Genomic DNA, 13,533 nt, shown 5'->3' with positions numbered 1-13,533 from the left:
CAGGTACAGATCAGGTGCCAGTGCCCCCCGGGCCCGTGGCCGGCCCCCGGTGGCCGGTGCCCCCCCCGGACCCGTGTCCAGCCCCTGGTGGCCGGTGCCCCCCCGGACCCGTGTCCAGCCCCTGGTGGCCGGTGCCCCCCCCCCCGGACCCGTGTCCAGCCCCTGGTGGCCGGTGCCGCCCCCCCGGACCCGTGTCCAGCCCCTGGTGGCCGGTGCCCCCCCGGACCCGTGTCCAGCCCCTGGTGGCCGGTGCCCCCCCCCGGACCCGTGTCCAGCCCCTGGTGGCCGGTGCCGCCCCCCCGGACCCGTGTCCAGCCTCTGGTGGCCGGTGCCCCCCTCGGACCCGTGTTCAGCCCCTGGTGGCCGGTGCCCCCCCCGGACCCCCCGCCCCGCCCTAGCACAGAAACGAAAGCGAAAGCGCACATGCCGCTCTGCCCGCAATGCGCAGGCGCGCAGACGGCTCTCACAACCTCGGCTCTCCCGCTTTGCCCGGAGACTGGTGACGCGGCAGGCGCTCCGTGCTCCGATTGGCCGCGGTTTTCCGAGGCTATAAAATGCGGCGCGCGAGCGCTGCGGGACAGTTGGTGCCCCGGGGAGACTCCATTATGGAGCGGAGTGTGCTGGGGTTCCTGGTACTGCTGGCGCTGCTCGGCCTGGGGCACGCCGCCGATCGTAAGTGCTGGGGGCGGCGTGAAGGGTCCTGTAGGGGGCAGGGAGGGTGAGAGGCTGGGGGGTCGCGGTGCCGGGATGAGTGGGTGCATCGACGCGATGCCCAGCGCAGCCAAGCTTCTCACATCGCCCTCGCCTCCCTCTCCAGAGCCGCCTAAGGTCGAAGTCTACGCCCGTACACACGCCGTGGAGGGACAGGAGAACACTCTCCACTGCTTCGTCACCGGCTTTCACCCACCAAAGATCGAGGTAGAGCTCCTGAAGAACGGCGAGCCCATGACCGACGTCAAATACGGGGACTTGTCCTTCAACGAGAAGTGGCAGTTCCAGCGCCTGGTCTATGCGCCCTTCACCCCTACCAGGGGTGACATCTTCGCTTGCAGGGTGGCGCATTCCAGCATGCCGGAGCCGATGATCTACCGATGGGGTACGCTCTGCCTTGCCAGCATCCTGTGGCTTCCATTTGCGTGCAGGGGCTCGTTCGTTTATCTCCATGGTGTCTCTCTTCCTCTTCCTGGGAAGCAGGGTGTTATAGCAGAGCGGGTTTTGAAGGTCTTGTGTTAGAGATGGAAAGTTAACTTGTTTTCAGCTGTAAAGGCTGTTATACACATCCATGAAGGATTCAAGGCGGACGTGCCTCAGTGTTGTCCATAAGGATTTGGTGGTGCTGCGTTGTCCAGTATCAGTGAACTCACCTAGAAGGAGATGAGTCACACAGTGATTTTGGCTTTGCCTTCAGATTATAAAGGACAGAGCTGTGGGGACTGTGGTCGTGACTCAGCCGAGGGCAGCTCTACGGTTACACCCAGTAGGGGTGGGCTCGTGGGTACTGGGGAGGGGATGCTGTTTGTCCCAAAGCCTAACACTCCACCCTTCTTCCCTACAGAACCAGACTTCTGAGCTGTGTCTGGGGTGATCCATGGTGAGTTATGCTGATGCTGTTTCCATGCTGGTAAGGGGAACGTGGACCCGTTTCCATATGGGGGAGAGTGTGTCCCTTGCACAGTTGAGGAACAGAAGCAATCACCCCCAAAAGCAGATCGTGTTACTGCTGATTTGGGGCACGGGACTCTCCCCACACTCCTTCTATTATTTTGTCCTGTTCCCTTGCCTACAGGAGTCTAAAGAAAGGAGACCTTTGGAGAAAACCTTCCATGTCTTTGCTGTGTCTGCCAAGTAGTAGAGAGTTGTCACAGGTCTCCTGATGCTTCTTTAGGCCCCACAGTGCTGTTTCCTCTCTGGGGAGGAGGTAGTTGCTGTGCCTGGAGATCCTGTGCCTTGGGAGAGGCAGGCTAGTTAACCCTGTGGCAGGCAGGCAGGCAGCACGATGTGGGATTTGTGACTGTGGTGGTTTTAATCTAGGCCTTCCCTGGTTACCAGTTTGTAACCAAGGAAGGGGCAGTGTTCCCAGTATTCCATACAATTTTTACGTAAATCGTGGTATAAATAAGAGGGGAGAAGCGGCCTTCGCTCCTCTTCTCTTCCACCGGAGTTCGGGAACAGTGAATCCCTGTGTTGGTCTCACTTATCTAAGGCTGAGGCCTGCAGCATCCACTAACCTGCCATGTGGAAGCTTGGAGAGTGCTGGCAGTGTCTGCCAATCCTGCTTTCTAAGGGACGTGGTGAGATTTGTTTTACTAGTTATTTTACTAGTTCTCGGGTTTGATTGCGCATATCTATTCAGTGTCCCTTTTTGTTTCCTTTTGTCCCTTTTTTCCCCTTTCCCTATCCCTTCGGGAGGTGTTTGGATTCCCATTTGCTGTGTACATAGCATCTTAACTGTAATATACATAAAATATATTTTTTTATATATAACTAGCTTGATTTTCGGGTTCTTCAATTTGCATAATTTTTTTTCCTTTGCCCTGGGGGGAAGTAGAAAGGGGGGAAGAGAGGGACTGCTACTGGAGAGTTGGGCATTTGGCAGGGAGCCAAGTCCAAACCATCACAGTGACGTACAAACCAGAAGCAGTTTTGGGTTTAATTACCAGTGTCTCAGTTTGAGGGCTTCATGTTCTTCAGACTATATTCGTATAACTGATGTGGGGTTAACAACGGGGAAATTCCAGTTTAACTCTTGATCAGAAGAAAACTGAAGATATGTGGCCCAGCTGATGTAATGCGTTGAAACGACTTAGATAAGTGCCCTGGTAGAGGCTGGATAATGATTAACTGTGCCCAGGACAAGCCTTGCCAGGACCTCACTTAAAATGCCCCTATTTTTGTAGAACTCTACAAAGTTGTGTATGGCTACTCCTTTGGTTTGTCGCTCTCTTTTGGGCAGCAGGAATGGGAACCTGGCCCCAGGGCAGGGTCTGGGATGTGTTGTGTCCACGAGACACCGTGGCTTTGGTTGATGAGACATCGGCCTGAAGGTCACTGATGGTGAGAGATGCCAACCTTGGCTGGAGGTGGGACATGGGCAGATTCTCTGGAGTCTGGGGACAAGGATTTACTGAGCTGGGGTGGAGGAGTTGAGAGCAGGATACACTGCCTGGGGTGGAGAACAAGGATCCTCTTGACTTGTTGAACTCTGAACCCCACCAAGGAAGGGACAGAAAAGCAGTTTCTGCAGGAGTTTTATCTCGCTGGAAGGTGGGTCTGTGCCTGCAGCTGAGATGCTGCAGTAAGAGTGCTCTTGAGGAAACCATTTTTGACTCCTAAAATAATTACGGTTGAAGCTGTGACCAGAGCGATTTATGTCCATCTCCTCTCTCTATGCAGGTCTGAAAAACTCTTCTCAAGCTTGTGTCCAGTCGTCATGATAACCACAAGAGTGATTATCTTGCTTCAAGGAATTCTTTAATCATGCTTGTCAAGATATCTTTTGCACGAAGCAGCAAGGGGGCTCTGGAGGCTTTTTGAGCATGCAGCTATAAATGCCTACATTACTGGTTAAAAACAATTTTAGCTACAAAGTGCTCCAAATTGTACAGGATTTTTACCTTAATAAAATTGTAGCTATTTAAATGTTTTTTCAGAGTCATTGGACAACCTGAGCTGATTTCAAGGGCTCTGGCGTCTGCTGGGTTGTAAGTGAATCTGGAGCCTGGTGGCACTGATGCTCAGTTGTACTTTTTTATCGTACTGAGAATGTGTAAAAACCACTTTTCCATCATTAAAAAAAGAATTAAAGATATTTCTGGTTGATGTGGTATCTGCCTGGTTGGCGGCTCCTGCGTGACTCTGAAGGGAAGGCATAAGATTTAAAAAAGGGATAAAGAAACCTTGGGGATGTGGGGTGGGACACGGAGTGAGGGCAGGGAATGGTGCCCACTTCAAGGGGGAGAACTCCAGATCATGCATCTTGGGGTGTGGGGTGTAAAGCTGTAAAACAGGGGAAAGTGTGTGTCAGCAAATTTCAGTTCTGTTTTTCTGTTCTCTGGCTGACCCTGCAGAGAAGAGCAGTTGGGAGCCAGTCATCTGTCATACTATGGAGGGTTGATGGCAGTACCCAAAGCTGGTGCTATTCCCATCACACTGCTTTTATTTTTATGAAAAAATCAGTGTGATTGCTTGAGGAGTGTTGGAGTGAGATGAATCTGACCTGTGTGGATCTTGTGTATGTGAAAAAGCGCCCCTGGAGACCAGGGGGTTGCACATCTCATCTTGGTATATTAAGATTTGCTGTGATGCAGAACACCCGCTTGAGATTTTTGAGGGATCGTGGCTTGTTCTACAGCTTTTTTTACTATAACCACGTTCCAGCATCTGAGTGGGAGGTTGCTGGGATGCAGGGCCTGGTTCTGGTGATCCATTTGGGCTCTTCAGAGTGTTCAAAATCAAGAGAGGTGAGGTTGTCATGGCTGGGTGGTCATGTACGGGGCTTGTCACCCAGCATGGGACAGCAGGACCTACCAAAGCCACCACACAGGGGACTGGCCAGGGACTGTGCCAGTCCTAGCAGTGGTCGTTGTGTGGGAGAAGATGGTCTGGGAAGGAGGAAAAGCTTTTGACTTCTCCTCCAGAGACCTCTGCAGAGCAGCTCAACCTGCTGTGTGAGCCCAAGGAACTGTGGAGCATGTTCTGGGCTCCTGTGGATCATGAAAGGCCACCAAGGTGCTTTCCACCATCTCTGCTCCACCTTTACTATCCTCAAGAGCATTAGAGAGTAATGGCTGGGTAGCCTCTCCAGAAAAAACAAAAGCTTCATCCTAATTAGGACACAAGTGGAGTCAACTTCAGAAGCTGAAAACACTGTGGAGGCAATGTGGGACGATGCATCTCAAAAGGACGTGTTAGCATCCTCCCACACTGGGGAAGTCTTTGCCCTGATTGCATCTGTGGCATTTTTCTGGTCTTACTTGGGAAATGTTTTGATGGTTTACTCAAAAATCCCCTGTCTGTGGGAGAACAGCACATGCCCATCCCAGAGGCTGTTCTGGGTTTCAGTGTCTGGAAACACCTTCCCTGTTATATCCAGCATCCTTGGGGTTCCAAGATACCCAAGATATGTCACTGCTCCTGGTTCTTCAGTGACAGTTCCCAGCAGATGGAATATCCTGAGGGATATATCTTGGGAAGTTTGAAGCACAAAACAAGCCTCATTTTTGCCTTGTGAAATACAAGCATATCTGCTGCAAGCCAGCTGTTTCCCGAGTCAATGAAATATGTGTGGTTTTGGGAGAAAAACTTTTAGAACAACTTAGGATCCACAAGGCTCAAGTCCAGCTCCTGGCCCTGCACAGGACACCCCAACAGTCCCACCCTGCACCTGAGGGCGTTGTCCAAACACTCTTGGGGATCTGATAGGTTTGGGGCCGTGACCGCTGCCCTGGGGAGCCTGTTCAGTGCCCGACCACCCTCTGGGGGCAGAACTTTTCCCTGATATCCAGCCTAAACTTCCCCCGGCACAGCTCCACGACGTTTCCTCCTCCCGTCCACCGGCCGGGGTTTCCCGCCGGCGCCGCCCCTCAGCCTCCTCCCACCTCCCCTCAGGGCCGGCCCCGCCTCCCCTCAGAGCTGTCCCGCCGCGATGTTCCGCGGCCGCCGTGCCTGGTTCTCGCAGAGCGTCAGCCCGGGCCCGCGGGGGCTCTGGGGTGAGGGGAACCGGGGGGAGGGAGCCAGGGGGGGGAGCCCCGAGGGCATTGAGCTGGCAGGAGCCCGCGGGGGGATGGAGAGGGGAACACAGCCCTGTCACCCCTCAGTGGGGTGGAACAGCGTGGTGGGGCACAGCCTCGTCACCCCTCAGTAGGGATTAAGGAGGGGGGGCAAAGCCCGGTCACCCCTTGATGAAGACACAGCCCCATCATCCCTTTGCAGTGCAGAGCAGGAGTACAGTCTTGTCCCCTCTCAGTGGGGATGAGGAGGGGGGCACAGCCTCATCACCACTCAGTGGGGCAGAGCAGTAGGGACACAACCCTGCCACCCATCAGTGGGGATGAGGATGGGGTGGGAGCATGACCCCACTACCTCTTGGTGGGGTACAGCCTCAGCACCCTCAGTGGGGATGAGGGGGGAACACAGCCCTGTCACCCCTCAGTGGGTCTGAGCCCCCCATGGGAGGCAGAGCATAGGTTTGGCCAGCCCCACCTGTATGAGCACAGCCCATGGTGCTTCCACACTGAGGAAAAACCTTGAACCCTCAGTGGGGCAGTGGGAGTCCCACAGCCATGGCAGAGCCACCACAGCTCCCACTGCAGGCCCCATCCCTGCAGCCCCACAACCAGACGTCCCACAGGTCATCCCAAAGTGGGAAACCTCTGGGATGCCCACCTTCCCCTCACCCCCTGTCCCCCACAGTGGCCGGTGGAGGGGCACTGACCGACTGGCTGGATGCCGAGTACCTCTTCAGCAGCGACGCCACCCACCCTGACACCCGCAGGTGGGTGATGGAGGCATTTGTCTGTGGCTTTAATGTATTTAATGGGAAGTATTTCCTGGATACCGACATCCTGTAAAAGTCGGTGGGGTGTTTTAAAGTTTTGGTATGGATCTGCCAGGGTTTTATTGCCTGGTGGAGTCTGGAAACTCACACCCATGCCACACTGTAGACAGACAGAACAGAAAAAAAAATCCATGTGTTGAGCTGGGCTTAACTCTGATATAAATGACAATAATTGTACTGGTTTCCCGCTGCCTGCTGGAAAAACAGGATCTAAAGCAGGGGTGGCATCACCCCCAAGGAAGGAACCCAGAGGTAAAAAGCTGGTGTAAGTTAACTCTGAAAGGAACCATGGGGTAAAAATGCCTGGGAAAGGACAGAAATGCTTAATATAAAAGATTAGAGAGTTCCAGAACAATATAGGGAAAGACTTCTCACTTCCTCAATATCAGTGAATATTTATTTACTGTCATGTCAATATATGGTAAAGAGCGCTGCAATGCTTCCAGCAGGCTTTGCTAGGCTGGACTAAGCAGCTTCTTTGCAACACACCAGTGCTTAAAACTAGCTTGGATTTTTGGTATCCTTCAGCCACCCCCTCCAGCTGCACAAGAGAAATTCCAAGAAACCCAGAATGACATTCCTTCCGCCACACTTCCTGCCTGACTGCGCTGTTCCCCCAGGGGAATTATACATAATTATATATTGTATAAATATGTATAAAATACATATTCAATCTATATACTTAAATAATTTCTTGGGGAAAATGTAATCATTATCCATACTGTTGAATCCAGCAAACAGTATTAGTTCCCCTCTAAGGAGGACGGTGAGAACTTGAGCATCCTCCACCTGCCCTTCCTCACTCACCTGTGTGAGCAGGGACCAGCAGGGAGAAGAATAAATAAAGGGAAGTCAGGTTTTTGCCCTCCCTAAAGGATTTTCACCTCAAGAGCAGAGTGGGGCCACTTAATCCCTACAAATATGTTTACCCAGTCCATGGTCTTCTTCCTCCAGGCTGCTGGCAGCTAGAATCCCATAGATAGAAAATCACAGAAAATTAAGTAATTTTTGCAAAAATATCAGAGCAGGCTGGTTTTAACGACAACATCCCTCTAAACTTTCTGGTTTTGTTTTGTTTCTAGGTTCACCTTTGGAAACTAGCTCTCTTTTTCTCTTTCAGCATACACAAGAGTCTCAGATACTTGGAGGGCAGAGCCACAGTCTTTCACTCCCGTTATCTCTCAGCATGTGACTGCGCTGGCACCTCGGAGAAGCCTTCAGTGGTTCTGGGCCACTTTGTCCTGCCCCCTGCCTGCCTGCAAGAAGGTCAGGGAAAAAAAATATCCATTTGGGTTTTCCCTCCAGGGGGTTCCCCCACGAGCTCAGCCTTGGTGCAAACCAGAACCATCAGTTACTTCTCTGCAGGGAGGGAATTTCCTTCTGCTGGAGTGGCTCTTCCTCCCTGGAGGCAGCGTATGCTCCGTCTATTATCACGGAATCACAGAACGGTTTGGGGTTCGAAGGGACCTTAAAGCTCATCTCGTTTCACCCCCTGCCATTGGCAGGCACACCTTCCACTATCCCAGGTTGCTCCAAGCCCTGTCTAACATGGTCTTGAGCACTTCCAGGGTTGGGTTAGCCACAGCTGCTCTGTGCCAGGGCTTCACCACTCACAGTGAAAAATTTCTGCTGAATCTCTAATCTAAGACTGCACTTTAGCAGCTTAAGGCCATTCCCCTGTTCCTCCAGGCCCTTGTCCAAAGTCCCTCTCCAGCTCTCTTGGAGCCCCTTAATGCACTGGAAGGGGCTCTTAAGGTCTCCACAGACTATTCTCCAGAATGAACACTCCCAGCTCTCCCAGTCTGGCACCAGAGCAGAGGGGCTCCAGCCCTTGGAGCATCTCTGTGGCCCTACCTGGACTCGCTCCAGCAGCTCCAAGTCCTTCTGATGTTGGACCCCAGAGCTGGAGGCAGCACTTCAGATCGGGTCTCACCTGAGGGGGCAGAGGGGCAGAATCCCCCCCTCCTCTGCTTCCCTCACTGTGGGATCAGCCCAGGGCAAGGGGGATTTCTCGGTGCCAGCTCACACGGCTGGGACATGTCCAGCTCCTCCTCCACCAACACCCCTAAGTCCTTCTCCTCAGGGCTGTGCTTACTCCATTCCGCCAGCCTGGATTTGTCCTTGGAATTGCCCTTGCCCAGAGGAAGGACCTTGCACTTTGGCCTTGCTGTCCTCTGAGGCACCTGCAGGGCCTCACTCAGGCAGCAATGCCACAGTCCCATTATTTAATGCTCTCAGACATTTGTTTTGTTGTTCTTGGCAGAAATCAGAAAGAAAATTGGCTGTTTTATTTGGGAGCAGGTGGATGTCCTTGAAGAAAAGGTAAGATGAGAAATCATACAAACGTGGCTTAAAAAATAAGGGTTGTATCAACTCCAGGGAGCCTGGTTTTCATCCCAGACCATCAGCCCACATAGAGGATCAAGTCTCATTTAAACAGTTGGAGGCACAGCAACCGCAAGATGATGGAGTTTTTAATACTCCATAAAGTCAACAACAAAACCTCTACCCTGGATTTCCAGAGGGTTGACTGTGGTTTACTCAGGACAGCAGTGTGGGAAGTTCCTTGTAAAGCTGACGTTAAAAACAAAAACATGAAAACTGGACATTCTTAAAAAAAAAATACTGAAAATGCAGGAGCAGCTTGTCCCCAGGTGCCAGAAGATGAGCCAGAGGGGAAGAAGATGGGCCTGGCTGAGCAGAGAGCTTTCGCAGGAACTTAGGGAAAAAAAAGGAGAGTGTGTCATCTTTGGAAAAAGGGGCAGGCAACTCAGGAAGTGTTTAGCAAGTTGTTAGGTCAGGCAGAAAGTAAATCAGAGGCAAAAGCTCAGTTATAACTTAGTCTGGCCACGTCTGTAAAGGATAGTAAGTGTTTTTATAAATACATTACTAACGAAAGGAAGGCCAAGGAAAACCTTGTCCAGACAGATGCCCAGTCTCCCAACTCACAGTTCCAGGGACTCTGATCACCACAGGCAGAGCTCAATCCTTTGGGGTAGTATTTTCCCTCTCATTTGTGCCCCCTCTCCTTTCAAAGCAACTTCCCAGCACTTTTGAAGCAAAAATATGCCTAGACCTAAAGTTAAACTCTAAATTACACCTGAAATCACAAGCCCTAAAATTCCATTCCTGGAGCGTGTCCCAGGTGCTCTGGGGGGGACAAAGGGCACCATTTTAACTCAACCCTGCATTGATTTTCACAGCCCAACGGAAATCCAACAGAGGAACCGGAGGCAGCAAGAAATGGCTGTGAGGAAGATCCAGAGGGGGAAGCGCTAGACACGGACAAGAGGTATTTTCCCGCCCTGGGTGGTGGGATTTGGACACCCCCCAAATTCCAAGTGATCCCAATGCACAGGAACTAACATATAGAATTTTTTTTTGCCCCCACTCTGATACAGCAGCGAAGAAACAGACTCTGAAGCACCTTCCCAGGGAGGATTTCCATACCGCGCCCTCCAGGAATACCCAATAAATAACATGGTGACAGGTAAATACACCCGGAAAGGCCTGTGGATGGAGGGGGGGAGCAGGGACCTAGGTGAGCCTGTTTTCCCTGCACAGGCTACACCTCTGCCCAGGACATGAAGAAATACGAAGGGGAGCTCCACGACTTCATCCCTGGCACGTCAGGCTATGAGGCCTACTGGGTTCAAACCAAAATTAGCATTTACTGTGAGAGGAAGACCAAAATGAAGAGGAAATTGTAACAAATAGGTGTATGGAGCAGTAAAAACTTCCTAATTTAAGAGCTACCAGAGAGGATTTATAAATTATCCGACTGCAGCTCAACATGTTCAATGTGTATTTAAACACTGGCTAAATCTACTGCAAATATTTTCTCCTTTAAGTAGCTACTTAAATTTCACAACAAACACAAATACAGATCTTTTTCTCCAAAACACAAACCTTTTGTCATTTTATTGCTACCAGGAGGGGGGTTTAAACTATGGCTGTGAACAGTTTTCCTTGAGGGGACACACTGAGGTCTCCTTCCTTTTATTTTATCAAGTAATTTTAAGGCTTTTCCCTTTCATTGAAGAACTTAAAAGTGACCAGTGGGGTTATAAAAAGCAAGTTTAATTCTGGCACAGCCTGACTGTAGGCTGCCTGCTCAGGAAAGCGCAAACCTGGGACATGTTCCCACAAGCTCCAAGGAGCCACCATGGTCATCCTCTCCCATGGCCCCAAAAGCAGGAGAGCCTCTAAAATACCACTTTGATCCTCACACCCCAGCCAGGAAAGAACCCAACAAGATGCCACAAACAGGAATGTGTTGCATCGTCTACACCTGAGAACCCACCCTCTCTCATCCCCAGGGACACAAGTGTCCAAAGACCAGGTAGGCTGAGGTGGTTTCCCCATGTTTATTGGAAAAGTGACACACGGGGATGGACTTAGAGCGCTCCTCGGGGCGTCTTGAAGTTCATCCCCACCGTGGGCTGTGTCACCTGCAGGTTGGACAGGCTGCCAAAGTCCTGGAAAACAACGTGGGAACAACGGGATCAGCAACTGCACCCTGCCCAGTGACCACTGAGGATGGGGAGCAGATTCCCTCAGGGAGGAGTGAGAGGGTGCTGTGGCAGCACCGTGGGGGAATTCAAGTCTCCTTAAGAGGGGGAGATCACCCCACTCTGGAGATCAGCTCAATGGTGAGGGAATCTTTGGAGGGGAGGGCAAGGAGCACACCCACCCTGCCAATGGCAAAGCCATCATGTCTCTCCCTACCCTCCCAAAGGCCATATAGGAATTAATCTGCCCACAGGACCCAGGGCAGAGGGAGCCCCACCATGTCCCTGGAGTGATGGAGCCTTCAGCCAACATGAGTGAGAGCAGTGCCAGGGACATGCCACCAACCAGGCAGAGGGTAACTGAGGCAACTCACCAGGAGCTTTAGCATTTCCTTGGTGTCTGGGTCCACTTCAATGATCTCCTGGTCAAGAGCAGAGACCTGGGGATGGATGGGAGAGAGAGATGTGGTTTGATAAAGCCCCACGACCCCCTGGGTGTCCCCACAGCCACTGTGGTCCTGTCCCACTGCAGACAGGATCTCCCTGCCCACTGTGGGGAAGGGCTCCAGAAGAAGAGCCAAGAGGACCCTGATGGAGCCCAGCTCTCTTGACAGAACATGGTAGGAGGCCACACTATGGAAGAAGAGCCTGTTTTATGGCAAATCTTTGGAAAACCAAGGCCCAGGATGCTCCAGGCCAAGGCTGCTGAGGAGATGGGGTTGGGCCCACAACTGCACCGGTCCTGACAAGTCACCAGTAGTAGCCCACAGTGTGTCCCACCTTCACTCTCCTGCTCTTTAATCCCAGAGAAACCTCCTCCAGCCCTCTCTGGACCCCAAACCTCCATCTCTCTGGGTTTCCTTCCCCAAGAGCTACATCACACCAGGATTTTTCTAAGAAATCACAAACAGTGCAAGTTCAGCTGATGCTGTACTAACAGCTGCAACAGGGATGCTTCTTCCCTGCTTCGGGTCCCTTCCCTGCAATCTTTGGATACAAAGGTAACCACACCCTGGCACCACCAGGGTAGATGTGGGAGAGGAGTGAGATGCACTGTGCCTGAAGGCCACAGGATTTGGGAGCAACAGGATCAAGTCCCTAGAACACAGGAAATGCTCTTGGAGCGCCTCACCCAGGTGACAGGTGGGACCTTGTCCCCTTTGGAGCACAGGGCTAAGGGGAAAGGGTGCCACCAATTCGTCCTCTCCAGCAACACTAGCTGTAGGGCAGGTTTCCAGCTGCTCTGAAATATCCTCCTGCCTCCCAAAAAGTCATTTCCTCCCCTTTTTAGAGTTAGCAAAACCAAAACGCAAGAAATCAGCTGCCCTTCCTGCCTCAGGCAGTAGGTCTGGAGGGCTCCATCTCAGCCCCCTTGATCCAAACCCTCCTCAGCTCGTCTCTAAGCTGAGGGTTTGTTTTAAAGGAATCTGGGCCCACTGATGGAGATGTGCCGAGGCAGGAGGGAGCAACGGCAGAGCCTCACCTCGGGGACATAGTTGTCCCTTCTCTCCCTCTCCTCCTCCTGCAGTTTGATGGAGATGCCGCGGACGGGGCCCCTCTGGATCCGCTTCATCAGGTGGGTGACATACCTGCGGGGACACGGGGGTGTCCAGGGGTTCCCCGGGGCTCCCACCACCCTTCCCCACACCCCCAACCCTGGGACCGCGGCGGGACGGGATGGAGCCGCCGCCTCCGGGGCACATCAGGGACGAAGTGTTCGACAGCAACAGGGTTTGGGGGGGACAGAGACCCCCCCAAACACGGGAAAGCTCTCGCGCTCTTCTCCCTGCACTATCGATGACCCGGCCACAGGCAGGACCGTGATCACTTTCGAATGCAGAGCCTGTCCCGAACCTCCTCCCGGGAAATACTCAGTGCCCCAACCCCACCCGGAACCTCCCCGTGCCCTCGCCCTCGGGGACACCCTCAGTGCCCCAACCCCATCCGGAACGCCCCGTCCCTCACCCCGCGATCTTGTTGCGCAGCTTCTTGCTGGGGATGATGGCGATCTCCTCGCACACGCGCTTGTTGGTGTGGAAGTCGTTCCCCAGGCGCGTGTAGTACTTCTCGATGATCACCCGCGCCGCTTTCTTCACCGTCTTCGTCCGGACGCGTCCCTGCGCGGGGCCGGCATCGGTAAGGCCCCGCCGAGCCCGGGCCCGGCGCCTCCCCACCCAGCGCCCCCTCACCCGGCTATCCCGACGCCCGCCGCCCCCCGCAGCCCCTCGCCCCGCTCCCCCTGCTGCCCCGCGGTCGCCGCCGGCGCTGCCGCCGCGGCCCGGCGGGCGGATGGCGGCGGATGGCGGGGCCCGGACCCACCATGTCGGCGGCGGCCGCGCAAAGAGAGCGGACGGAGGTGGGAGGCGCCGGAAGCACACGGCACGCACAGCGCCCCCTGGCGGCTCGGAGGGTCTCTACACGGGCGTAGTGGGCGTGGTCGTAGGCGTGGCTATGATTCGATGGGCG

General features: G+C 53.4%; 3 protein-coding genes and 1 non-coding gene across 7 annotated transcripts; 2 read left to right on the top strand and 2 right to left on the bottom strand.

The window, feature by feature from the left end:
- Positions 1-605: 605 nt before the first annotated feature.
- Positions 606-3,790, top strand: B2M (beta-2-microglobulin). The gene is made up of 4 exons (XM_027889558.1): positions 606-672; positions 818-1,096; positions 1,556-1,591; positions 3,394-3,790. Exons 1-3 carry the CDS (start codon positions 606-608, stop codon positions 1,567-1,569), a joined length of 360 nt encoding a protein of 119 aa, XP_027745359.1. The 3' UTR covers positions 1,570-1,591; positions 3,394-3,790.
- A 1,359-nt stretch (positions 3,791-5,149) lies between these two features.
- Positions 5,150-10,419, top strand: TERB2 (telomere repeat binding bouquet formation protein 2). 4 transcript variants are annotated; one of them, XM_027889522.1, is made up of 7 exons: positions 5,150-5,708; positions 6,412-6,493; positions 7,677-7,822; positions 8,820-8,878; positions 9,760-9,848; positions 9,961-10,046; positions 10,121-10,419. In XM_027889522.1, exons 1-7 carry the CDS (start codon positions 5,645-5,647, stop codon positions 10,264-10,266), a joined length of 672 nt encoding a protein of 223 aa, XP_027745323.1. In that variant the 5' UTR covers positions 5,150-5,644; the 3' UTR covers positions 10,267-10,419. The 4 variants fall into 4 exon arrangements, with proteins under 4 accessions (XP_027745323.1, XP_027745341.1, XP_027745315.1 ...); XM_027889540.1 differs by having other exon boundaries at positions 5,151-5,708; positions 9,958-10,046; positions 10,147-10,419; XM_027889514.1 differs by having other exon boundaries at positions 5,154-5,708; positions 9,958-10,046.
- A 485-nt stretch (positions 10,420-10,904) lies between these two features.
- Positions 10,905-13,498, bottom strand: RPS17 (ribosomal protein S17). The gene is made up of 5 exons (XM_027889553.1): positions 13,387-13,498; positions 13,033-13,184; positions 12,551-12,656; positions 11,442-11,507; positions 10,905-11,034 (listed from the first exon to the last, which is right to left on the bottom strand). Exons 1-5 carry the CDS (start codon positions 13,387-13,389, stop codon positions 10,954-10,956), a joined length of 408 nt encoding a protein of 135 aa, XP_027745354.1. The 5' UTR covers positions 13,390-13,498; the 3' UTR covers positions 10,905-10,953.
- On the bottom strand, positions 12,782-12,909 carry LOC114060527. The gene has a single exon (XR_003571909.1). It is a non-coding gene; the product is annotated as a small nucleolar RNA SNORA71 (small nucleolar RNA).
- Positions 13,499-13,533: the final 35 nt, after the last annotated feature.

This window comes from Empidonax traillii, unplaced genomic scaffold (genome assembly GCF_003031625.1).
Source record: "Empidonax traillii isolate 1590-97213 ecotype Southwest subspecies unplaced genomic scaffold, ASM303162v1 scaffold12:size2584012, whole genome shotgun sequence".
Lineage (NCBI taxonomy): Eukaryota > Metazoa > Chordata > Aves > Passeriformes > Tyrannidae > Empidonax > Empidonax traillii.
Note: the sequence above shows the minus strand (reverse complement) of the source record. Positions and strands in the feature narration are given on the sequence as shown.